The following is a 23,731-nucleotide window of genomic DNA, read 5'->3' as shown; positions in this document are numbered from 1 at the left end:
GGTGGAGAGCCAATTAAGACAAGACTGGTTGATCGAAGTTGGATCGAACAAGAGTAGCTTGGGCCGCAAACAGTAACTAGTCGGTTGAGAGATGAGGAAATAGGCTAGTCGGATAATCGATGAGGATCTATCCCAACAATAGTTATTATGGAGTATATTAATATGACATGTGATGATAATTACAAAATACGATGGCTGCTACCATGGCACGAGAAGAGTTTCCACCGCTTGGCCCTCATCTGTTTCTCCAAACATCTTGATATTTTTCCATTTCTTATAACAACAATGATTATACTTTTATCCATTTTTATATAATAATGCTTGGTTTGTTCAAATGGGCGTATGCAAATTTCTCCACTTCAGGTGTGTTGCGTCCTTGCTGTGATATGTAACTTCCAAGATCTGGGTGCTACTCCATCATCGCGTTCGATATACTGAAGATTGGCACGCAACGATGAAATGTATTTGTATTTGTTCATTGACGTCGAGACATAATCCATGCCGTTTTCCCATTCTCTGTTAAGGTGATCACATGCGATCTAAAGTAACCCCTAGTCCGTTTCCTCTTTGCTAGGAAGGTTAATGGATGAGAATAGATTATAACCGCACGGGAGATTTTTCGAGGAAAATATAGACATGGACGGTCATCAGCTCATCATGTCCGGTATATACTATGGATGATGGATCTGGTATCTGACAATCTAAATTCGTGAGGTCGAGAGGTTAGACTGCGATCCCAATGACGTCTTTCGGTGGTTGTTAGATGAGAGATTAATGTAGATGGTTAAGATCATCAGCTGAAAGTGAAAACTTGAGGAGCACCCACCGATAAGAGTTTTCGACCCGGGTCCTGCCCAGGTTCAGTCAGAACACAAAGGGAGGGTTGACTTGTGGAGGATTAAGTTGGGCTGGGTATGGAACATTTGTAACTTGAAACGGGGACAATCCAGGACCCGAGCGGAGCGTTAACTGGTCCCTATACCCAACCCCAAATCCAAGTCCAAATTAGCGGGGTTAGGGACCGTGCTGTGCCTGGTGCTGGAGTTCGTTGCGAAGGCAAGCTAGAAGAAGGTATCCGAACACTGGCGAAGCTTCCGGAAATCTCCGGACCGTCTCTCTCCGGTCAACCGTCGCCGAAACAAAAAGCAATCCCCCTTGCCACCGACCTTCCGTCTTGCTCTCGTCCCCAACTTTGTCGGACTCGACTCCACGCGCCTCTCGCCCTTTTGCTCTCGCTCTCTCCCCGAAAGGATTCCGTCTCCTTCCTTCGTCGCCTCTCGTCTGATCGGATCCTCCGCAGAGGAGAGAGAGGGATCTCTGCTCGTTTCTTCCCTTTCAGAGGTCTCCTTGTTTTTTTTTTTTTTTGCGAATCCGATTATCCTAACCAACCGCCAAAAGGCTCTCTCTTTCTCTCCCTCTCCCTCCCTTCCTCCCTCCCCGACGAGTAGGAGATCAGCATCATCACCCATTATTACTTGTTAGCTATTATTCTTAACCGTCGATGGAAGGGGAGGGGGTGCCCGAGAAGCAGCAGCAGACGTCGTACACCTACTGGGTAAGGGAGGCGAGGGAGGATGCAGCCCCCCTTCCCGTCCCTCGCAAGCTCTCCGCCGACGACATCTCCAAGCAAACCCAGTCCACCACTTTGGGCTCCGTCTGGAATCAGGTCAGAAAACCGCGCTCTCTCAAGCTTGGTGCTCCGTTCTTCTTTGCTATTTTTTTGTCTTTCTTTCTCAGTGGATGCATTGTCAAACGATTCCTAAGCTCCGATGGAACATTTTTACTTATTTTAGAAAAAATGGAAGGAACGAAGGGGCCTTCCTGGTACGGACAATGCTGCCAATTAAAGTATCTTCTTTGCATGACCGACCCAAATGAAGAATTCTTAAAATATAAAAAAGCACAAATAGAAATAGTGGGCATCCAAAACCTAACCTGACCTCCGCCCAGGGTTTCGATAATCAGGATACGAGATGCTATATTCCCTAGCAAAGTGATTCCTGTTTGATTGTTGTCTCAATATCAGTCTACAGTGTTCCTCTCATGTTACTCGTTGTAATATGAGAAGACAGCTTTGCGATGTTAAACTCGTGCCAAATTTGGGGCATCGATTTGCTTGTGGTTTCTTTCAACGCAAATAACTTATCTAAGAACAAAAGGGTCTCTGGCCAAGTGCACTGGTTGCCGGTCGGTTTCCTGCAACAATACCTCTCCTCTGTGGAAAGTGGGAGCAAGTATTGAATAAAGAATGTTGTCATCTCGTCTTCTGTACCACTGGACTCGCAATCTTTTCGGTAGCAAGCTCTGTCGGGAACTTTCCCAAGATGATTTGTCCACAGAAAATCCTTATTTATGCAATTAACTGCAAACATTAATGCATAGGTCCCCAATAAAAAAGGGGCGAAGAGGTCTGCATTCTTTTATTTGGCGTTAATTTCACGATCATATTATGCCTTCTGAAAGCTTATATTCTACCTTCAAGTATGCCCATTCTTACCGTTATAGAAATATGCTATTCTAAATTATGTTGGAATGTGACATCTCCATCACTCCTTAACTAAATATTTTCACACCAGAATCATATCACCCTCACTCTTAGTGTGCTTGATTTGATCTATACCATGGACTATATATGCCCTATTCTCTTTCTTCTTAGTTTTGGTAGTGAGCTCTATTTTGCAAAGCAAGGCATGGCCAGCTTGTCGTGCTCTACTATGGTTTAGAGATTTTTTTTTTCTTTTTTTAAGCTCAATGCAGAGGCCTTCTCTAGGACAGCTTGAAGCTTGGTACAATAAGACACATTCACCCCTTCTGCCCTGCGTAGACACATACACTTGTGTCCTCTTTCTTCTTCTCTCTAGTTGTCTCTTTGCTTCTTTTTTCCTCCACCTCGTCTCCTCTTGACCAAGCCGCTGCTGCAATACTTCCTGTTGCGGCCAATCGCCTCGTCGTCCGATCGCCGGGAAGCGTGCACCTGCAAAAGGAAGTCCGCACTGACCGGAGGCGGCTTCGGCGGGGACCCTCCGACGGTCAAGTCAGAGAGGTGACTGGGTAACAGTGAAATGCAGACAGAGAGCTCTGAGAAAGAGAGAGGGAGAGAGGAGCGAGCCTGCGTATGTGGGAGAGACGGACGGATCGACCCTTTGCACTGTTGCCTTCCCCGGTATATATAGTGGAGCTAGGTATGGCGCCGTTATTAATGGCGCGGACAAGTGAGGAACTGTCAACTCACTGTGGGCTGTCAGAGCCGCCGTGAAAACGTCATGTCGCCGTGCGGCCGTCTAATCACCAGGGTTGACCCGGCTCTCGGCGGGACAATGCCCCTAGGTAACTGTGCCGCATGCCCGTGTCAGAGCTGACAACGTCTGGCGGCTGTACGGCGGTTGGAGGAGTCAGCCGACCCTAGGTCGGCAGCCAGCGGAGCGGCGTCGGGTTCCTCCGGTCGGTCGGCGAGCTTCATATAAGTCGAGCCTCAGACCCCAGGGTTCAGTCGGTCGGGATGGTTACGCCCGACATACCCCCGGCTGGCGATGGGCCGTAGACTGGTCGGTAGTTAACCGCTGAAGGCATCCGTCAGTCGGTCGAGCGGTCGGGCCCTCCGGCGGTCGGTCGGGCGGTCAGTCGGGCGGTCGGGCCCTCCGGCGGTCGGTCGGGCGGTCGGGCCCTCCGGCAGTCGGTCGGCGGGTTTCCCCAACAGTTGCCCCCCTCCACTCCCGAGTCGGGTGGTGAGCAGGACGATGCTTCCATTCGGGTAGCAATCCCGGACGACTGGGAGTGGATTTGTCGCTCGTGTAGATCCGACCGTACTGTCGGATGATCCGATGTCAGACGCCTCATAAATGCTCAGCGATCCGGACGTCCAGTCGATGTCAGAGGTCACGTCGGCGTCAGATGTCAGACGCCACGTCTTGTCGTCGTCAGTCGTTACGTCGGTGTCAGAAGATCGGGCACCGGACGATACGGCGTCAGTCGATCGGATATTCGGCGCCGATCGCGGAAGAGAGGGCCGCTGTCAGGCGTCCCATCGGGAACGCGAACCGACGCGGGTGAGTGAATGCAGGGCCGCGCCCCGCGTGCCGCGTGTCAAGGTGGTTGGCCGGCGCCCCCTCCGGCATTTAATGCGGGCGGTGCGGCCGTCCCGGGGCGGGGCGCGCCGAATCTTCCGCCAACCGGGGGGCGCCACGCGTCGCGCATCTGCAGGTCTTCGGTCGGCGCGGAAGGATCTCGGCCGTCGGTCGGCCCTATATATATAGGACCTCCCGGACCCTGACCCACATTTGCCACATCTCGCTGGGGAAACTCTGTCCGGGCGATTTTTCAGTCGTCGCGGGCAGAGCTCTTCTTCGCCTGCGGAGGGTCCATCCGGTTCGTGGTCCTCCTTCCCCTTCTTCCTTCCTTTCTTCTCTTTCGGTCCCTGCATAATGACCAGGAAACCGACTCAGGGAGCTCGGTCGGGGAACCCGACCGACGACACCCGATCGGCTCCGGAAGATGAGGCCTCCTCGCTTTCGGGGCCGAACGTCGATCAGCTTCGGGAGCACTATCGCATCCCGAAGCAGTTTCGGCTCTCCGCTCCAGGGGCCGGCGGTCGGGTCAACGACCCTCCGCCTGGCGATCTGGCGCTGTACGTTGAAGACCTTCGTGCGGGTCTTCGACTTCCGATTCCGGAGTTCGTCCGGAATCTGCTTGATTACTACGGACTCTGTCCGGCGCAACTGGCGCCGAACTCTGTTCGGCTAATCATTTCTTTCGCGCTGTTGTGTCAGCTCTTGCCGACCAACCCCCGCGTTTCCCTCTTCCGGGCCTTCTTTGTGCTCCGACCCCACCCTAAAGCCCGAGGGTGGTGGCTCTTCAACCCCCGGAAGGGTCTTGCTTTCATAACTGGTCTTTCATCGTCCATTCATGGATGGAAGAACCAGTTTTTCTTTGTTTCCTCTTCCTCTTCTTGGGGCTTTCCTTCTCGTTGGGGTACACCCCGAACAGAGGCCAACGAAAACAGTCGGGTGGATGCGGACGACCGGGAGGACTTCCACCGACTGAAGGACATGTCGGTACCGAAGCAGAGGGAGCTTGTTACCGAACAAGCTCTCTATGACGCCGGCTTGAGTCTGGTCCCCCGAATAGGTATCGCCCGATCCTCCGGCTTTTCTTTTTGTCCATCTTTTGGTCGGCTTTTGGTCCAGCCATTAACTCTTTTGTCGGTATTGCAGGGACACCACCGAGGATGAGGCCGACTGATGCCGAGATTCGGCAGTTCGCCAAGAGGAAGAGGCCTGCATCGGGGGCCGGCCCTTCGCGTCCTGTAAAGAAGCCAACCCCAGCCCCGCCGATCGTCGAGTCGTCGGCAACCGACCAGTCGGAGCCGGTCATAGCTCTTGCGGCTCCGGCGGTCCAAGTCGAGGAGGGGCCGACTGAAGAGGCGGCCGAAGGAGTATCGGTGTCTTCGCCTATGCGGGTGGAGCCGGATGACGTCCGGGAAACCGAACATCGTCCGGCGGCGTCCGTCGGCGCAACAGGGGGCGCCGGATCAAACTCCAGCGTCCCGTCGCTGCCAGTCCCGTCGGTCGGGGCAGCTGATCGGGGGAAAGCCCCGATGGAGCCCGCGGAGGAGGATAGGTCGGGGGGCCGGTCGATGCCCCCAAGCGCCTACTACCCCGAGGGCGCGTCGGCGTTGGCCGACCACGATCTTGCGAGGAGGTTGTGCCAAGGAATCCTCCTCCCAACCGATGTGGGGTCGCTGCGAACTCGGCAGGTGTCCGAGATGTTGTCTCGGTTCTACCCGACAATGGTCGAGGTAAGCTTCGGGTCCTCCCTTCCTTAGAGATTTTCCTTTGGAATTTTTGCTTATCATGCGATTCTGACGAAGCTTTTTGATCGGCAGCTGATTTTCACAATGTCCGAACTTGAGGCCGGGTACCGAAGGTTCGGCAACGTTCGGGCAGCCTTCAAGGAGAGGTCGGCGGCGGCCGAAGCTGAGAGGGCGATGTTGGCCGAGCAACTCCTGCAGTCGGCCGACCGGGAGGCCAAGTTAGTCGACGAGGTCTCCCGGCTTGGGTCCGAACTGCAGTCGGCCAAGAAGGAGGCCAAGCACAAAGGTCGGGCCGTACGCCGCCTTCGACGCGAACGGGATGGTGCAACTGCCGAACTCAAAGGGGAACGCGAGCAACTCCGGGCCAGCCTGGAGAAGCTCGCGGAAGCCGAAGAGGAGCTATCCATCGCCCAGATCGACGCCGAAATGGCGAAGGTCGAGGCGGAGTCGGCGAGGGAGGAGCTCGCCCGAGCCGAGGACGAGGCAATGTCGGCGAGAGAGTCGGCCGAACGGGCGGTGGAGGACTTCCGGTCCTCCGACCGATACCGGGAGGAGATGCTCGAATCGGGCTTCGCCTCATACCGGGTCGGGTTCGAGGATGGTCGGGACGCCGTCCATGCCTTGTACCCGGAGGTGGACGTCAGCCGCGTCGTCCCGCCGTTCGCCGAGGAAGGAGCCGAAGAAGAAGGAGCCGAAGAAGAAGCCGACCAGCCGTCGGGAGGCGTCATCCTAGCGGAGGAAGCTGTCCCGGAGCAGGGGCCGACCGAAGCTCCTTTGCCGACTGAAGCCTACTCTTCGCCGACTGAAGGACATCCTTCTGCCGTTGACCCAGCGCTGCTCTCAGTCGAGACGCCGATCATTCCCGATCCTCCGTCGGTTGAAGAGATCGACTAGGACGAATGATCGGCCCAGCCGACCGTCTTCCCCTTTTTGTTTCTTTTTGAAAATACATGTAATCGGGCTTCGACCCTGACTTTGTAATTTCCTTTTATCAACGAATGAAATTTTCTTCTTTTCCTTCTTGTTTGTAATGCCGACCATTGCTGCGACGTGGAACCTTAGTCACTAACTTAAGCAAGTCATCAACTTACGTAAGCCGATAGGACTTCGACAATTTGTGCAGCCCCGAAGGTAGAATGCGTCCCGACTTTAGGTCAGCTTCGGGTAGTCGAAGTTGTCAGTTGGGTCCATCTGTTGAGTCGGGAGCCGACCGAACCTGGCAAATGTTAGGGGGTCGGACTTCCGTAGATGCATTTAGTCGGCCATTTGCGTCGCAATGTCGGGGAACGATAGTAAGTCGGGTTCCCATACCCCTGCGTCGGGTTCGGTGTTTTCCGACGTCCGTTGGTAAGCCGAATGTCGTTCAGCCGGCCGTTGGTCGGTCGGCAAGTCGTAGGTGCGACAAAGGTCGCGTTGTGTGATAGACGGTGGTAAGCCGAATATCCCTCGACCGGCCGTAGCCCGATCGGAAGTCGCGACGATAGTCGCGTGGGCTTTTAGCCTTTCTTCGGTCGGGGCCCGATCGGCCTGTCGGCCGATGGATTCTGCCCGAAAATTCGACCGTAGAGGGAACATGAACTCCCGTCGCAACAGCTGCATCGGCCTCTGTCAGGGGCGGATGTGTTGCCGAAAGTCGAAGGAGTGTAACTCCCGTTCATAAGAGTCCGTCGGCCCTTGTGAAGGTCCGACGAGTCGTCGAAGGAGTATTGACTCCCGTCGTTGTAGATGCATCGGTCCGTGTAAGGGGCCGATGTGTCGTCGGTGCCAGATCCACGTCGATGCGTCGGGGCTGAGCGCCGATCGGTAGTTGAAGAGTTAGAACTCCGATTTTTCACACTGAAATTGTATTCCGACAATTGAATTACAGAATTCACTGGTAACACAGCTTCAAGTTGTCGGCGTTCCAAGTCCGGGGAATGGGTTTCCCCTCAAGGGTCTCCAGCCGATAGGCTCTCGGCCCGAAGGTGTCAGCAACCTTGTAGGGTCCTTCCCAGTTGGGAGCCAACTTCCCTTGGTCCAAGGGCTTCGACACTTCTGCCTTCCTCAAGACTAGGTCGCCAGGCCTGAAGAGCTTTGGTCTGACCTTAGCGTTGAAGTACCGGGCGACCCTCTGTCGGTATGAGGCCATTCGGATTTGAGCCTCATCTCGCAGTTCGGGGAGAAGGTCTAGGTCGGCCCTCCGGCTTTCGGAGTTGTCCGGCTCGTGGTACTGCTCGACCCTTGAAGATGGCAGGCCAATCTCGAGCGGGATCATAGCTTCTGTCCCGTAGGCCAAACTGAACGGCGACTCTCCGGTCGGGACGCGGGGGGTCGTTCGGTAAGCCCATAGGACGGAGCCCAGCTCGTCGACCCAGAGACCTTTGGCTTCGTTCAGTCGGGTCTTGAGTCCATGGAGCAAGGTTCGGTTCGTCACCTCAACCTCACCGTTGGACTGTGGGTGCCCGACTGAAGTTAGTCGGTGACGGATGCGGAACTTGGCGCAGAAGTCTTTGAAGTCTTGGTTGTCGAATTGCCGTCCGTTGTCGGTGATGATGGTGTGCGGCAATCCGAACCTGAAGATGATGGACTTTTGGACGAAGTCCTCCATCTTCCGCTCAGTGATCTGCGCCAAGGGCTCGGCCTCGACCCACTTCGTGTAGTCGATGGCGACAACGATGAACTTCCTCTGGCCCGACGTCGGTGGGAAGGGGCCGAGAATATCGACTCCCCACTGAGCGAAGGGCCACGGAGCGACAATGGGAACGATTTGGCTGGCCGGCTGGCGCTGAATATTGGCATACTTCTGGCATGGCTCGCACCTTCGGACCAACTCTGCCACATCCCTCTTCATGGTCGGCCAGTAGTAGCCCTGTCGCAAGACCTTGAAGGCTAAGGACTTGCCCCCCAAGTGATTCCCATAAATTCCTTCGTGAACCTCTCGGAGAGCGTAGTCGGCGTCGGTCGGTCCCAAGCACCTGAGCAGAGGGAGGGAGAACGACCTCTTGTAGAGTCGGCCGTCCATGATCACATATTGCGACGCCGACCATCGGAGTCGCTTGGCCTCCGCGGGATCTTCGGGACTGGTCCCGTCGGACAAGTACCGGACGATCGGGTCCATCCAACTTGGTTCGGACGTTAGCTGCTGCACTTCTTCGACCCGATCGATGCTCGGCTGCTGGAGGTTTTCGACGAACGTCCGACCCAAGGAGTCATAGGCCGACGTTGCCAATCTGGAGAGAGCATCGGCACGGGCGTTCTCCGTCCTGGGGATGTGGGAGACCTCGAAATACTCGAGGCGGGCCACGAGATCCTTTACCTTCTGAAGATACTTGATCATGGTCGGATCTCGCGCCTCGAAGTCGCCCTTGACCTGCCCCACGATCAGCTGAGAGTCGGAGAATGCCCGGAGGCTGTCGATGCCCAGCTCCTTCGCCATCCTCAAGCCCGCGAGGAGTGCCTCGTATTCGGCTTGATTGTTGGAGGCCTTGAAGTCGAACCGGAGGGCGTATTCGGTGACTACCCCATCCGAGTTCGTGAGCAGGAGTCCGGCCCCGCTTCCCTGAGCGTTGGAGGCTCCGTCGATGTGGAGTACCCAGGTAGAGATCGGGTCTGGCTCAGGGACCGTATCTCGTCCCGGGTCTTCAGCTCCCGACCCTTGGTCGGTCGTCGGGCATTCGGCGATGAAGTCGGCCAAGACCTGGGCCTTCAAGGCAGGCCTTGGCCGGTACTGAATGTCGAACTCGCTAAGCTTCATCGCCCACTTAGCGAGTCGTCCGGATGTGTCGGGTCGGCGCAGTATGGCCCTCAGGGGCTGGTTGGTGAGTACCACGATGGCGTGGGCCTGGAAGTATGGTCGAAGCCGTTGCGTGGAGATGGTCAGGGCGAAAATCATCTTTTCCGTCTCCGAGTATCTGGCTTCGGCTCCGTGGAGCACTTTGCTGGTGTAGTAGATGGGCTGATGAGTTCGGCACTCGTTTTCCCGAATAAGCACCGAACTGATCGCCTCGGAGGATGTGGCCAAGTAGAGATACAAGGTCTCCCCGACTTGCGGCTTTACGAGCAGCGGCGGGGAAGCCAAGTACCTTTTCAGGTCTTCGAAGGCCTGTTCACACTCATCCGACCAAGAAAAACCGTTCGCCTGGCGCAGGGTCTTGAAGAACGGGAGGCACCTTTCAGCTGATCGGGAAATGAATCGGCTAAGAGCGACGATTCTTCCGTTCAGCTGTTGGACCTCCTTCTTGGTGTTCGGATGACGCATGTCGAGGATTGCCTTTATCTTCTCAGGGTTGGCCTCGATCCCTCTCTGAGAAACGAGGAATCCGAGGAACTTCCCTGAGGTCACCCCGAAAGCGCATTTGGTCGGGTTGAGCTTCATTCGGTGTCGTCGAAGGGTGCGGAAGGTCTCCTCGAGATTCTGAACATGGTCCGGGATCTGCGTGCTCTTTACCAGCATGTCGTCCACGTACACCTCCATGTTACGCCCGATCTGGTCTTTGAAGACCTTATTGACGAGTCGCTGGTAGGTGGCGCCGGCGTTCTTCAGTCCGAAGGGCATCACCCGATAACAGTAGAGGCCCTTGGGAGTGACGAACGCGGTGTGCTCCTCGTCCTCAGGCGCCATTCGGATCTGATTGTACCCGGCGAAGGCGTCCATGAAGCTGAGCAGTCGAAATCCGGACGTTGCATCCACCAGCTGGTCGATCTTCGGGAGTGGGAAGCTATCCTTCGGGCAGGCTCGGTTGAGGTCGGTATAGTCGATGCAGATCCTCCATTTCCCGTTGGCTTTCTTGACCATGACGACATTGGCGAGCCAATCGGGATACGTAGATTCCCGAATGAAGCCTGCTTCGAGCAGCTTGTCCACTTCTTCGTCGATGGCCTTCTGCCTTTCTGGGGCGAAGGACCTTTTCTTCTGCCTCACCGGCTTCATTGTCGGGTCGATGTTGAGTCGGTGAGTAATTGTTTCTGGAGGGATGCCCGACATATCTGCTGTCGACCAAGCGAATATGTCGGCGTTGGCCGTCAGCAGTTCCGCCAGTCGGTGACGTTCGGTGTCGGGCAATTGAGACCCGACCCAAACTTTTCTGTCGGGATTTTCTCCTATCGGGATCGCCTCGAGCTGCTCGGCCGGCGAACCCCGTTCTTCCTCCTCCCGTTGATCCAGTTTGTCGATTGTCAGGGGATCCTTTGTCTCGTCGTTTTGAGCGGAGATTTGGAAGCATCGTCGGGCGAGCTGTTGATCTCCGCGCATCTCTCCGACTCCATTTTTGGTCGGGAATCGAACAAGGAGATGGTACGTCGAGACGATCGCCCTGAGGGCGTTCAATCCGGGTCGCCCGAGTATGGCGTTGTAGGCCGAAGGAACTTGGACGACCGCGAAAATGAGGGAGACCGTGCTTTGCCGTGGTTCGGTACCGACCGTCACGGGCAGGGTGATTTCTCCTTCTGTCGTGACGGTGTCTCCGGCAAAGCCGATCAAGGGCGTGGAGACCCTCCTAAGTCGGTCAGTTGACAGTCGCATTCGGGAGAAGGTCGAGTAAAACAAAACATTTGTCGAACTTCCATTATCAACAAAAATTCGTTTTACATCATAATTGGCTATTGTCGCCGACACAACAACAGCGTCGTCGTGGGGAGTCTGGATGCCCCGAACGTCGCCTTCTGAGAAGGTGATTACATCGTCCGGGCGCGGCTTTTTCGTCGGCTCCCCTCCTGTAGGCGTCCCCGATCCCAGTCGCTTGGAGATCATGTTGATGACTCCGGCCGTCGGCTGGTTAGTCGGCGCCTCTTCAGTCGGTTGGGGGCGTCGATCGGCAATCGGTCGGGTCGGCGGACCCTTCCGGAATTTGCCGAGATACCCCCGGCGGATGAGATTCTCGATCTCATCCTTCAACTGGATGCATTGCTCGGTGTCGTGGCCGTGGCTCCGATGGAACCGACAGTACTTCCGATGGTCGAGGCCCTTTGCCTTCAGAGGCGGAGGCCGTCGCAGGTACTCTTCCCCCTCGATCTTCATCAGGATCTGCGCACGGGGAGCGGAGAGAGGAGTGTAGGAGTCATACCTGGGGCGCACCGGCCTCGGAGTCTGTCGGCGGGGTGATTTTTGGATCTGTCGGGGTGGAGAAAGCCGACTATTGGCCGGGGGCCTGCTTGGTTCGGCGGGCTCCCGACCTTTTCTCCGCTTCTCCTTCGGACCCCTGGGCTCCGCCAAGCGTCGGTCGGACGCTCCCTCGTCCGCGCGCATATACTTGTATGCGCGCTCCAGTAGCTCGGCATATGTTCGGGGGAGGGTCTTGTCCAGAGAATAAGTAAATCGGGACGCCCTCAAGCCCCGCTTTATGGCTGAAACAGCCATGTCTTCATTGAGGTCCCGGACCTCGAGCGTGGCCGCGTTGAATCGCGCCACGAAGTGTCGGAGCGTCTCGTTTTCCCCCTGCTTGAGGGAGAAAAGGCTGTCCGACGTTCGCGGCGGCTTTCGGCTAGTGCTGAAATGGGTCACGAACGAGTGCTCGAGCTGTGCGAAGGAATGGATACTGCCCGATCGAAGACCGGAGTACCAAGCCCTGGCAGCCTTGCGGAGCGTCGCGGGGAAGCCGATGCAGAAAAGAGCGTCGGTTGCCCCTTGAATCGTCATGAGAGCTTTGTAGCTCTCGAGGTGGTCGACTGGGTCGGTGGAGCCGTCGTATGGCTCCACGTTCGGCATTTTGAACCGACTGGGAATCGGCTCGTCGAGGACCAGTCGGGAGAGAGGCTGGGCGGTCTGGAAGTCGACGTCGTTCGAAGACTTCTGGCCGTCCATCTGCAGTTGAGCGAGTCGGCGGTCGATCTCTTCGAACCGTCGCTCGTAGTCGTCCGCTCGTCGATGCTGGGAGACCCCAGGGGTAGAGCCTCCAGAAGATTCTGAGAGAGAGGCCGACGGTGTACGTGGTCGCTTCTCCTTCCTTGTCCGTTCCAACGGGGAAGGAGAGGGCCGCTGGGACCGTTGGTCGTCGCGCCGTGGTCGCCCCTCCTCTCCGTGGGAGCGTTGTTGGGAGCGCTCGCACGGAGGCGACAGGGGTCGGCGCGGCCGTCGGCGGCTGCTCCTGGAAGGCATAGGTCGGGCCGCCGGTTGCTGCTGGAGGCTTTTGACTGCGTCGGTCAGTACGGTCATCTGCCGCACGATGGCCGCAATCTGGGCCTCCGTGGTCACCGCAGGGCGCGGAGAGCTAGGCTCCGCCGCCGGTGGGGGCGGGGAGGCTTCTTCCTGGCGGGAAGAGCGCCTGGCCGACCCAGTGACTCTTGATCGTTGAGCTCTTGTCTTTGTCATGCATTCCCCTACCTGGCGCGCCAATCTGTTGCGGCCAATCGCCTCGTCGTCCGATCGCCGGGAAGCATGCACCTGCAAAAGGAAGTCCGCACTGACCGGAGGCGGCTCCGGCGGGGACCCTCCGACGGTCAAGTCAGAGAGGTGACTGGGCAACAGTGAAATGCAGACAGAGAGCTCTGAGAAAGAGAGAGGGAGAGAGGAGCGAGCCTGCGTATGTGGGAGAGACGGGCGGATCGACCCTTTGCACTGTTGCCTTCCCCGGTATATATAGTGGAGCTAGGTATGGCGCCGTCATTAATGGCGCGGACAAGTGAGGAACTGTCAACTCACTGTGGGCTGTCAGAGCCGCCGTGAAAACGTCATGTCGCCGTGCGGCCGTCTAATCACCAGGGTTGACCCGGCTCTCGGCGGGACAATGCCCCTAGGTAACTGTGCCGCATGCCCGTGTCAGAGCTGACAACGTCTGGCGGCTGTACGGCGGTTGGAGGAGTCAGCCGACCCTAGGTCGGCAGCCAGCGGAGCGGCGTCGGGTTCCTCCGGTCGGTCGGCGAGCTTCATGTAAGTCGAGCCTCAGACCCCAGGGTTCAGTCGGTCGGGATGGTTACGCCCGACATACCCCCGGCTGGCGATGGGCCGTAGACTGGTCGGTAGTTAACCGCTGAAGGCATCCGTCAGTCGGTCGGGCGGTCGGGCCCTCCGGCGGTCGGTCGGGCGGTCAGTCGGGCGGTCGGGCCCTCCGGCGGTCGGTCGGGCGGTCGGGCCCTCCGGCGGTCGGTCGGGCGGTCGGGCCCTCCGGCAGTCGGTCGGCGGGTTTCCCCAACACTTCCTATTATCGTTTCAATTTCTACCATCCGATATTTGATCATGTTTAGGGGTGGCAATTTTTCTCGACCTGAGCCAATCCGGTTAAGAGGCGGGGCGGGTATGGATTTTTAGAAAAAGATATTCGAAGCGAGTTTGGATCGAGTATGGATAATGGTATGTCCCGCCTCGATAACTCAAAAATCTCTCTCTCCCTCTCCCCCCTCTCTCTCTCTCTTACATTTACATAACCCCCAACCACCCCCCCTCAAAAAAAAAAGAGGCAACAGCCCAGCCATCGTCCAAGCTTCCCTATTCAGCCGCTCCAAGCCTCTCACTTGACTGAGACTCCCAAGGATTGAAAAACAAAGTAAATATCGGGGAAAAACATAGGAAAAATCAACCACAACGAAGGAAAGATGGAAAAAATTAAAAGGTAAGACCTTTTCCCACATAGATTGATGTTTTTTTCCTTTTTGCTTCTTTCTCTTTTCATTTCATTCTCTTTTTTGGAGATCTGTGGGGAAGGAGAGCACTTGAGGGAGATCGGAGGGGTTTTTAGGTTCCGGTTGGGGTTTTTCCTGGAGCATATGGGATTTTGTGGGAGTTGTGGTGGTGTGAGTTGGTCTCGACTGGGGAAGGAGAGCACCTGAGGGAGATCAGAGGGGTTTTTAGGTTCTAGTTGGGGTTTCTTTCTTGAGCATGTGGGATTTTGTGTGAGTTGTGGCGGTGAGTTTGTCCAGGTTGGGAAAGGAGAGCACTTGAGGGAGATCGGAGGGGTTTTTAGGTTTCGATTGGGGTTTTTTATCGAGCATATGGGATTTTGTGTGAGTTGTGGGGCTGTGAGTTGGTCCCTTGAGGCTTTGAGAGCTTAATCTTGGTGCAAGCATGATATTTTGTTGGGGTTGGGATAGGCTTGCAAATGGGTCGGGTCGGATCGGATCCCGAGTGATTCCGATCTGACCCGATTTCTTGATCGGATCTTGATATTGGATCCATATCCATCTCGATAAAAAATCGGATCGGAACGGATCCATGGCTGAATTTATTGACCCATTGGATCATTTGGGTCGGATCGGGTCCATATATAACCCGGCCCCGATCCATAAAATGCGAATCTGGTTCGGATCCGATTCGGATCGGGTCGGATCGAGTCACGGGTTTAATTTATTTGAAACTTACCATCAGTGAATACTAATGCTAGATGACAACTAAGAAATGCCTCTTTTCTTGTATTGCTGAAGGGGCGGATTATATATTGATGGAACTGGAAGAGGGAATCCATAAAAAAAAAAGCAAGGAAGAAATTTCAAGCGTCGTAGTACATGGGATTTGGGAGTTTGAATGTTCTGTTGGCACTGGGGTGGCCTACAAGACTGCACCATTAGTCTCCCATAATCCCCCACAAGCGGTAGCCTTGCTCTATCAATTTTCTCCTTTTCTCGGCCTTATAATTTGCGACTGCATCGTAGCAGTCTTCTACGCATCTGAATCATATAAATGACAGTTATTAATTGCAGATTGGAGGAGCTTAAATGTTTGTATTTAATATCCAGAAATCATATGAAAATTTTTTTTGATGGGAATAGGAGGTAACATATTGTTGCCCCCTGATTATTATTAATCATGAAAGTATCCATAATCTACAAATGGATGGGCTTGATGGGAGACTTTTCCAATATGACATGAATGTATTATCATTCTAACTTCTTGTGATTAATATTTTTTCTGATTTTAGTTCTTTAGCACTAAATTTACCAGATCACTCGAAAATTAGAACTTTTTTTTTTTATTGTTGTTGTCTTCTAGCGCTTTAGCGCTAAAAAAAAAATCATGACTTAAAACCAAATAAAGAAGAAATCAGAACATACGGCATCAAAATATAGAGATTGTAGGAGATAGGAACGACAAATCTTAAGATCAAATTGGTTCAACTGAGGTACCCAACCTTGACAAGGTTGTCGATAGTGGCGTCTCTCAGATGCTTCCGTCTGGAAGAAATGAGGAAGACCTTCAAACCTTGTGCTCTGATCTCGTGGTATAGGTTGAGCATATGCTTCCGGAAGATCAAAGGGTTTGAAAAATTTTGGTCCAAGCTCAAACCCCTATTTGGGTGAGTCATTCTAACTGGGTTCGGGTCCGGATTGGATCGGATCAGGTCATGTATCTTGAGATCCAAATTAATCCAAAAATCTCCATGGGTCGGGTCCAAATTCAAAAAATTCAAACCTGACCCGGAAAAGGGAACGGGTCCAATTTTTGAACCCAACCCGGCTCCATGGGTCTTTTAAATGGGTTCGAGTCGGGTCTAACCAAATCGGGTCGGGGCGGATCACGGATCAACCCGACCCATTTGCAGCCTTAGGTTGGGATGAGGCGGCGAGTGGTGGTGGGGAATAGAGGAGATAGATTTGGGTACCTGACACGACCCATCCTTGGAGCCCGACCCAATCTAAGATCGGTATGGGACAGATATGAGTATGATTTTTCTGGTGGGATGGATACAGATATTGGTTGACCCGATCCATATCCGATCTGTTGCCACCCCTAATCATGTTATCATCTGTAATGTCTTTTTGCTTGCTGTGTTGTATGTTGTAGCCTGGACGTTGGCTTGTGCCACTTTAGCCCCTCCTGTTTAACACAGCAAAAGCATGGATGACAAAAGAAAACAAATAGTTCATCATCTCCTTGTGGAAAAATGACCAACAAGAGGAACACCATCCTCTGAAAAGTCCATCTTCAAGTTCTTTGATTCAAGCTAATGGACCCACCAACCTCTTGAAGAACAAGCATCATAGAGCAAAGCAAAGAAAACTTTGTTGATGGAAAATCTTTTGTATAACTTATGAACTATAGGTCACAAGATCCTCCTCACAGAATGACAAATTAGAGTTGTACTTCTTATGCCTAAAGGACTCTTGAGGCTGTATCTAGACTCTCTATACTCTAGGTATACTCTGAAATGGACTCAAACTAAAGGAAGTATCTCACCAATTAGCAACTTCACCTATTGAAGCATGGTAGGAGTTTGTAGAATCTAATTCAAACCCACTATACCACTGTTGCCCTACTTTAGATGTGAAATTTCTAACACATGCTTGCTGGCTATGATGCTTACATCCTGACCAGTCTCCAAACCTGACTGGGTTTTTGTTGATCTTGTTGCTGCTCAAATTCTTCAAAGTTCCATTGTTCATCACTTGCCCACTTGATGTAGCCTTAAATTACCTTGTGCACATTCTATAATCATTATCACACCTAAGCTAACCCCCTCCTCTCTCTCCCTCTCTCTCGCATGCATGCGCTCGCTCGCTCGCTCTCTATCCCTTCCCTATCTTTTAAATGGCTAGACCTGAACCAGTGCTATACACATGCTTGGGCACTGATATAATACATTATGTTGGGCTTTGGCAATTTTCTTTTGATGCTTTTATCTTGTTAACTTTTGCTGCTATTTAGTTTTGTTTTTCGATCGGAAGGGTCAAAGTTCTTTGGGCTTTTCTTTGTCGTTCTCCAAGTTCTATTTGATGAGGAACATCGTTTACAAGTTATGTAGGTCTAGATTGGGTCAGATTATGTTTTAAGACATAAAAAGTGTATCCTAAATTAATAATGATGGCCTTTTATGATGGGTTCATAAGAATATGAAATTTATTACTTATTGTAGTATCGAGGGTTGGGGCATTGCAAAGTTAGTATTGTCAAATGTTAAAAATTTGTATCTTCTCCTTTCATCATTATTTTTCACCTTTTCCCTACAATAGCATTAATTTGTCCCCAAAAGAAAGCCCTTTTCGGTCATGATTCCAACCTTGTTTGCTGTCTTTCTCTTGTTAACTAGAGAAGTTCCAGTTTCTTGTTTCTTTCTTGGTGCTTGAAATATAAATCAAATTGTAGCAATTGTGGGCTCGTTCCTTGGTGGTTGGATTTACATCATTAGCGTCATGCCTTCCAATTCAAACTTCAGGTGGGTTTGGGTAATGCCTTGGAGTTTAGATGGGCCACCAATATCTTATGCAACATCAAATGCAACATACTTGTGTCATGTTTAAAGGAACTCAACATATATCTTTCCATATTTATGGTTTTACAACTTTAGATTGAACCTGCTCTGCCTTAGGCAAACATGCCTTCTTGTAGCTAATTGGGGAAGATACTTCTAATTTACAGTCCAATTTCTTTTTGTAATAAGCTTCTAAATAGCTAATTTTATAACATAAATTTCTTTAGTGAGAATTGGTTTCAACCTGTCTTAGAGGCATGTGCTTTGACTTGTGAAGCCCATGTTCCTTCTACAGCCATCAAAACTTCTTCAGTGAGATGGTCCATCTCAGGCACATTTTGAACCCTCTATTATATGTTCACTTTGGTCATATGTCCTCCTTGATCTGCATCTTATGTTCGGTAGTAACTTTTTTTTCCCCAACAGCTAAAAGGTTGTGTTTTGTGACTTACAGCTAGAAGATCTAAACATATGTTTTATGTTAATTATTTTAACTTTCTTAATCATGGACTCCAGGTAGGCTTTGAATAGAATAGAAATTTGTTCAGTTTGGGCCCATAGTCAAATCAAACGTGTGGACTAATGTTGGTTCCAAACCTAGACCTCATTTACTAACATCTTGAACTCATTCTACCCAAGTAGGGCCTACCTGACAATTCTAGGCCTGACTAATTTTGACTTATTTTCAATAGGACTCGACTTTATTTTCGAACATTTTCAACATAGATGGGAAATTAAAGATAATCTGACTGATTTGCACTCTTGAGGCCAGACAACCATTTAATAGCTATCTTGTGACACATCATCAATTACCAAACACGTGAAGAAGGCTTCTTTTCGAGGGGATTCTATGTGAGTGGTTTCTATACAGCTCTTCTTAGAAGCAAAGTAGTGCCAGCCATATGCTTGGCCTTACTAGTTTTACCTCAGCCTTTTTGACATCCAAGTCCTTTATTTGATTTGGGTTTTCCTATACATTTAAAATAACTAGCATTTAACACGTGTGATGCACATGGAAAGCACATTTTTGTTAGATTTCTGCTGGTCATGTTTTTTCTTTGGAACTCTAATAAGTTTATTCTTTTCTTGAGCTTGTCCTGTATATATAACAGTTGGGCAGGATTTATTTTTTATTTTATTTTTGTTTTTTCTTTTGTTGGGGGGGGGGGGGCTATCTAACTATTCACATAATTCTCCGATATTTATAATGGTTGGGTGTTTGTTTTTTTCAACGGTTTCTATCCATTCACGTAATTCTAATCTTTCCTCATATGCTATCATGTTAGGTTATTGAACCAACCGTGGATGCTCAGAGAAGTACCCGTTAAAATTTGTAGGAGACGTGTACTTTTCCCCCATGTTTTGGTGATCAATGTTCTACTACTGATTTTTTTTTTCCTAAAAAAAATAAATTGAATTACTTTCTTTCATTTAGTTTTTCCCAGAGCTTCTTTAGCTATCCTTTTTTTATGGTTTGCAATATACCGGATTTAGCAAAGTATTGGCTTAGTTTTAGTCCATTAATTTCTCTGAAGGATGTTGTAGGTTCATCTTTTACAATTTTCCACGTTATTTTGGTTCAATTTTATTTGCACTGCACATGTTTGTAAATACCAGATTACCTCAAATGATCAGACTGTACCAAGCCTTTTTTTTTTTTTTTTAATGTGTTATATAATGATGGCTCTTTTCATTGCAGGATAAAATGATCAACACTCTATGTAACTTTGGATTCTCACTGCTAGTAACTTTTATCTTATATTATGTATTTGTGTGCACGTGTGTGTGTGTGTGTTTTTTGTGTATGTGCGCAGACATGTGTATGAGCATTCAAGTGTGCATACGTGTATATGAGCATTTAGCCAGTGTGCATACATATATATGAGCATTTAGCCACGAGATAATCAAATGCATAAGTGTGCTTATGGGCGTATGCATGCATGTATGTGAGCATTTAGCTGCATGTGAGAATCAAATACATAAATGTGTGCATGTACTTGTATATGAGCATTTAGCCACAAGCAAGTGAGAATCAAATACGCAAATGTATCATGCATGCATGTATATGTGTATTTTCTATTGATGGATCATATGAAATGCAAACTTTAGTTTCATTTACCTGTTGTTTTTCTATTTTTAGACCAATGTCCATCGCATTTACTGGCATCTGCAGCTGCTCTCTTTGGTCACAATTCATGAATATCCATTGTTCATATGTTTTGCACTTCCCGATCTTGCTACTAGATCCTCTTTATTTGTGGTGTATAGATGCCAATTACATCGGCTCACTTGCTAAGGCTTGGTAATTATTGATGTGTCAATTATCCTATTCACATGTTTAACAGAATCCCTCAGATCTTTGTGCAATAGTATTTTGACTCTTCTCTTAGTACTGTTCCTCCTGCATATCTAAGCTTGCAGTTATAACCAATCTTCATGGTTTTTTCCTCTTTCCTGTTTGACTAATGAGTCTTTTCTGTGGGACTAGCTTCATTGCCCATCTATCTCTCATTTATTTGGAGATATCCTCCCTTCTTATGACTATTAGTTGATGATACTGCACGTTTGCCTATATGAGACGTCCCGGCCATTGCACAGGATTGGCCTATTGTTTTTGACTGAAACAATAGCAAACCCTCTGCCCATTTCTAATTTGTGACATTTTCCATGTGGTTGAAGTTCTCTGGCATTGATGAATTTTAAATGAAGACTCAATTCATAGTTTGAGCTCTTCTCTTATGAGCTATTGTCATTTTCCCTTTGTTGTCCTGATTTTGACCAGAATCATTGGTGCCCGTGTCTTGAAATGATAACTTGAATATGTTTTAAAGATTTAGATGGGCAGTATATTAGCGTGAATTTAGTTGTTCAAGTTGATTGCGTTTCTCCCATGTTGAACATTATAGATCAAGGCAGTTAACTGGGGAATTATTATTGCTAATTCCAATTTTTTTTTTTTTAAACATGGCTCTTTGCATATGTCTGCAGGCTGGAACTTGGGAGGAGAGGAACCTTAATTCATGGGCGAGCAGTCGAATAAAGGTTTAGTACTCTACACACTCGAGAGTTTTTATATTAATCAGCATTGCCAAGACATTCTAATTACTTACATATTCGTTGTGTTTACTGCCTTTTGATCTTGAATTGCAGGAGTTGCTTAGCTCTTTGGGTTCGTTGGAGTTTTCCGGTGGTAAAGCATCCATCGATGAAGTGTCAAAATGCTTAGGCGATGTGAGTATATCTTTAGTGGTTGTTAATTTGCTAGCCCTTATTGCAGAAGCTGCATTTAGAAGGAAGCCATTTGGTGGATTTCTCCTTTATTTTTGTGGATTTATCTTGACTCTTTTCATGGAATTCTGTCTTCAGTCAGACACAAATATTCTTATTGGACTAGCAATAGGCTTACTAGAGTTTTCCACTGGTATAGCATACATTGATGAAGCCTCATTGCCTCAAAATGCTCAAGTAATTCGAGTAATTTGTTATCCCTTATTGCAAAAGCAGCATATAGAAGGCTAAAATTTTGTGGGTTCTTTGTGGATGTATCTGAGAAGTTTTTGCATGAAATTCTTTCCTCAGGTCAAGGACCCTTATTTAATGGGTGTTTGAGCTTTCTATTAATGGTTTCACTAATTATTAAGTCATAGAAATGATAGAAAACCGCTCCCAAGATTTTAGAGAAGCTCCATCTAAGAGTGGATTCCTCTGGAATACTTCATGGAGTTGAGCCTCTGCCTCTGATCCAATATTAATGACAGGAGAATGAAAATGTTCCAGATACACATAGTTTGACCATCATTTATCCCGAAGAACTTCTACCAACTAATAGTGTCATAAGAGTTTATAGAAGCATGTGCATAATTGCATAGGATATTGAGGTAGAAGTTGCTGTGGCATCATTAGAGAATCAGGCGATGACCATCTGTGTTGAAGGCTTGAGGACCGGAGAATGTTTGTTGAATGTTTAGGTAACAGTACCATCATGTAAATTTACGATAGCAATACATGCAAAATGTACAATATTAACCTACCTTGATCTCCAATTTTGTCATTATATGCCTGGGTGAATTGCAATAGTGGCATGAAGTGGAAGTGCTTTTATCAGTTGCCAACTTTGTTTCCATAATCGACTTGGCTTAATAGGCTCCTTTGATTGCTTGATTATTTCGGTTATTATTTTTGAATCTATATTAATTGACGCAGCATTCACTTTGGCTAGGTCTTTCCAAAAATGTTATAGTATGTACAGCAATTTTTTCTGAGCTGCAAAGCCAAAAAAAGAATGCCATCCCAAGTATCTTTTTATATAAAAGACCCTATGCTTTCTACCAAATCCTCCAGTCAAATGGAATCTCCTTTTTCCTTTAGTGATTTTTTAAAAATTTGTTCAAAGTTTGCAGTTTGGAAAAATTGTTTTTGCGACCAATCAATTTTAAGTATTTGGATACTGAGCAGGCATTCTTGGTCACTGTGCGTAACAAGAAGAGAGTGGGCTACACCTATGAGTTGACTCTGAAATTTGAAGGTACAGGGTGCATTTAATCTAAGGTTTTTGTTCTTTTTGCTTGATAACGCTTTCCTTTTATACCTTGTGTTTCCATGAACCTTAATGAAAGCAGGGGAATGGTTAATCCAGGAGGAGGAGAAGAAGATCAAAGGTCACCTGGATATTCCTGAATTTTCATTTGGTGAGCTTGACGACTTGCAGGTATGTGCCATGATGTTTCTGGCTCTTAAGCTCGGTGACAAGCTAATTTTAAGATGAGGAATAGGGTTGATGTGGATTGTGGAATGCTCTAGTTTGATGGTTTTGAGCTTCACCCTGGCTCCCTGCGGGTCTAGGGGAATCTGGGGGTGTTGCTTCCTTATTTCATGAGCTTAAATGTCAACTATCATTGCCTCATAGGAGATCTGCCTTCCTCGCAACTGACTATATGGGTTTCAAAGTTGGCCTCTCTCTTTCTTAAAAAAATTGCTTGTAAATGTTGGGCTCACAATAAATTGTAGAATCTACTTGATCTTTCCATGGAGCCTACTCAATTTTGAGTTGTGCTTTAGGATGGACCATATATTCGATTGGAAAAGCCTTTGATCATGATGGTGATTCATTGAGTCGTCCTAGTTGTTTTATTCCTTTCTGCTCTAACTGCAGATTGAGGTGAGGCTCAGTGAAGAGAAGGGCCTTGCGGCGGAAGATAGAATGCAGATCTGCAAGGATCTGAGGTTGTTTCTGACAGCTATACGCCGGCAATTACTAAAGTTTGAAGAAGAGCTGAAAGATAGATAAAAAGACGGGAGGCCTCTTTGGCTGTGTTGGTCTTTTTGCTGCCATCACTGCTGATGCCTGCTCTTATATTCATGTGTGATTTCTTGTTGACAATGAAAGCTTGTCATTTTTCTGATCTTGTGCTCATGATATGCCAAGTCCTTGTATTTATGAAATTTCATATTATGTGTTTGTCTGCTAGCTGTAGTTCCCCTAGTTTCTCCAACTGAAAGGTTGCTTCAATTAAAATGTTTTCTTGATGATTGTGAACTGGAAGGCCATATTATGCTTGGCATCCTTCTATCTTTTTTTTTTTTTTTTTTTCCTCTGGTGAACGGTCTTTGGGACCGTTTGATTTATAGAAAGAATTTTTTTTTTTACGAAGAAATTTTACAAAAAATTATTTTTAAAAAAATTATCGCCTGAGAATAAGATTTTGTTGTGGTATTTATTTATTATAAAAAAATATATAATAAAATAATTTATATTTGATTGAGTATTTATTTTTTTATAAAAAAAAATATAATATTTATTAAATATAAAATTATATTTTTTTTATAAATT

The 23,731-nt window shown here is 49.2% G+C and overlaps 2 protein-coding genes across 2 annotated transcripts; both read left to right on the top strand.

Annotated features, from left to right (window-relative positions):
• Positions 1 to 1,029: 1,029 nt before the first annotated feature.
• LOC105050904 (uncharacterized) lies at positions 1,030 to 23,448 on the top strand. The gene is made up of 6 exons (XM_010931127.4): positions 1,030 to 1,666; positions 20,890 to 20,943; positions 21,052 to 21,132; positions 22,357 to 22,426; positions 22,521 to 22,609; positions 23,054 to 23,448. The coding sequence occupies exons 1-6, from the start codon at positions 1,502 to 1,504 to the stop codon at positions 23,186 to 23,188; spliced, it is 594 nt and encodes a 197-aa protein (XP_010929429.1). The 5' UTR covers positions 1,030 to 1,501; the 3' UTR covers positions 23,189 to 23,448.
• On the top strand, positions 1,675 to 5,821 carry LOC140859685 (uncharacterized). Its single transcript, XM_073261908.1, has 2 exons — positions 1,675 to 5,124; positions 5,211 to 5,821. Exons 1-2 carry the CDS (start codon positions 4,422 to 4,424, stop codon positions 5,819 to 5,821), a joined length of 1,314 nt encoding a protein of 437 aa, XP_073118009.1. The 5' UTR covers positions 1,675 to 4,421.
• Positions 23,449 to 23,731: the final 283 nt, after the last annotated feature.

This window comes from Elaeis guineensis, chromosome 8 (assembly GCF_000442705.2).
Source record: "Elaeis guineensis isolate ETL-2024a chromosome 8, EG11, whole genome shotgun sequence".
Lineage (NCBI taxonomy): Eukaryota > Viridiplantae > Streptophyta > Magnoliopsida > Arecales > Arecaceae > Elaeis > Elaeis guineensis.
The sequence above is the reverse complement of the archived record's forward strand: the minus strand, read 5'-3'. Positions and strand labels throughout refer to the sequence as shown.

Bases quoted from the DNA above. Each gene is read 5' to 3' on its own strand.
- LOC140859685 (XM_073261908.1), top strand. From the start codon at position 4,422: ATGACCAGGAAACCGACTCAGGGAGCTCGGTCGGGGAACCCGACCGAC. The intron at 5,125-5,210 runs GTATCGCCCGAT...TCGGTATTGCAG, and splicing joins GAGTCTGGTCCCCCGAATAG to GGACACCACCGAGGATGAGG.
- LOC105050904 (XM_010931127.4), top strand. From the start codon at position 1,502: ATGGAAGGGGAGGGGGTGCCCGAGAAGCAGCAGCAGACGTCGTACACC. The intron at 1,667-20,889 runs GTCAGAAAACCG...ATATGTCTGCAG, and splicing joins TGGGCTCCGTCTGGAATCAG to GCTGGAACTTGGGAGGAGAG. The intron at 22,610-23,053 runs GTATGTGCCATG...CTCTAACTGCAG, and splicing joins GTGAGCTTGACGACTTGCAG to ATTGAGGTGAGGCTCAGTGA.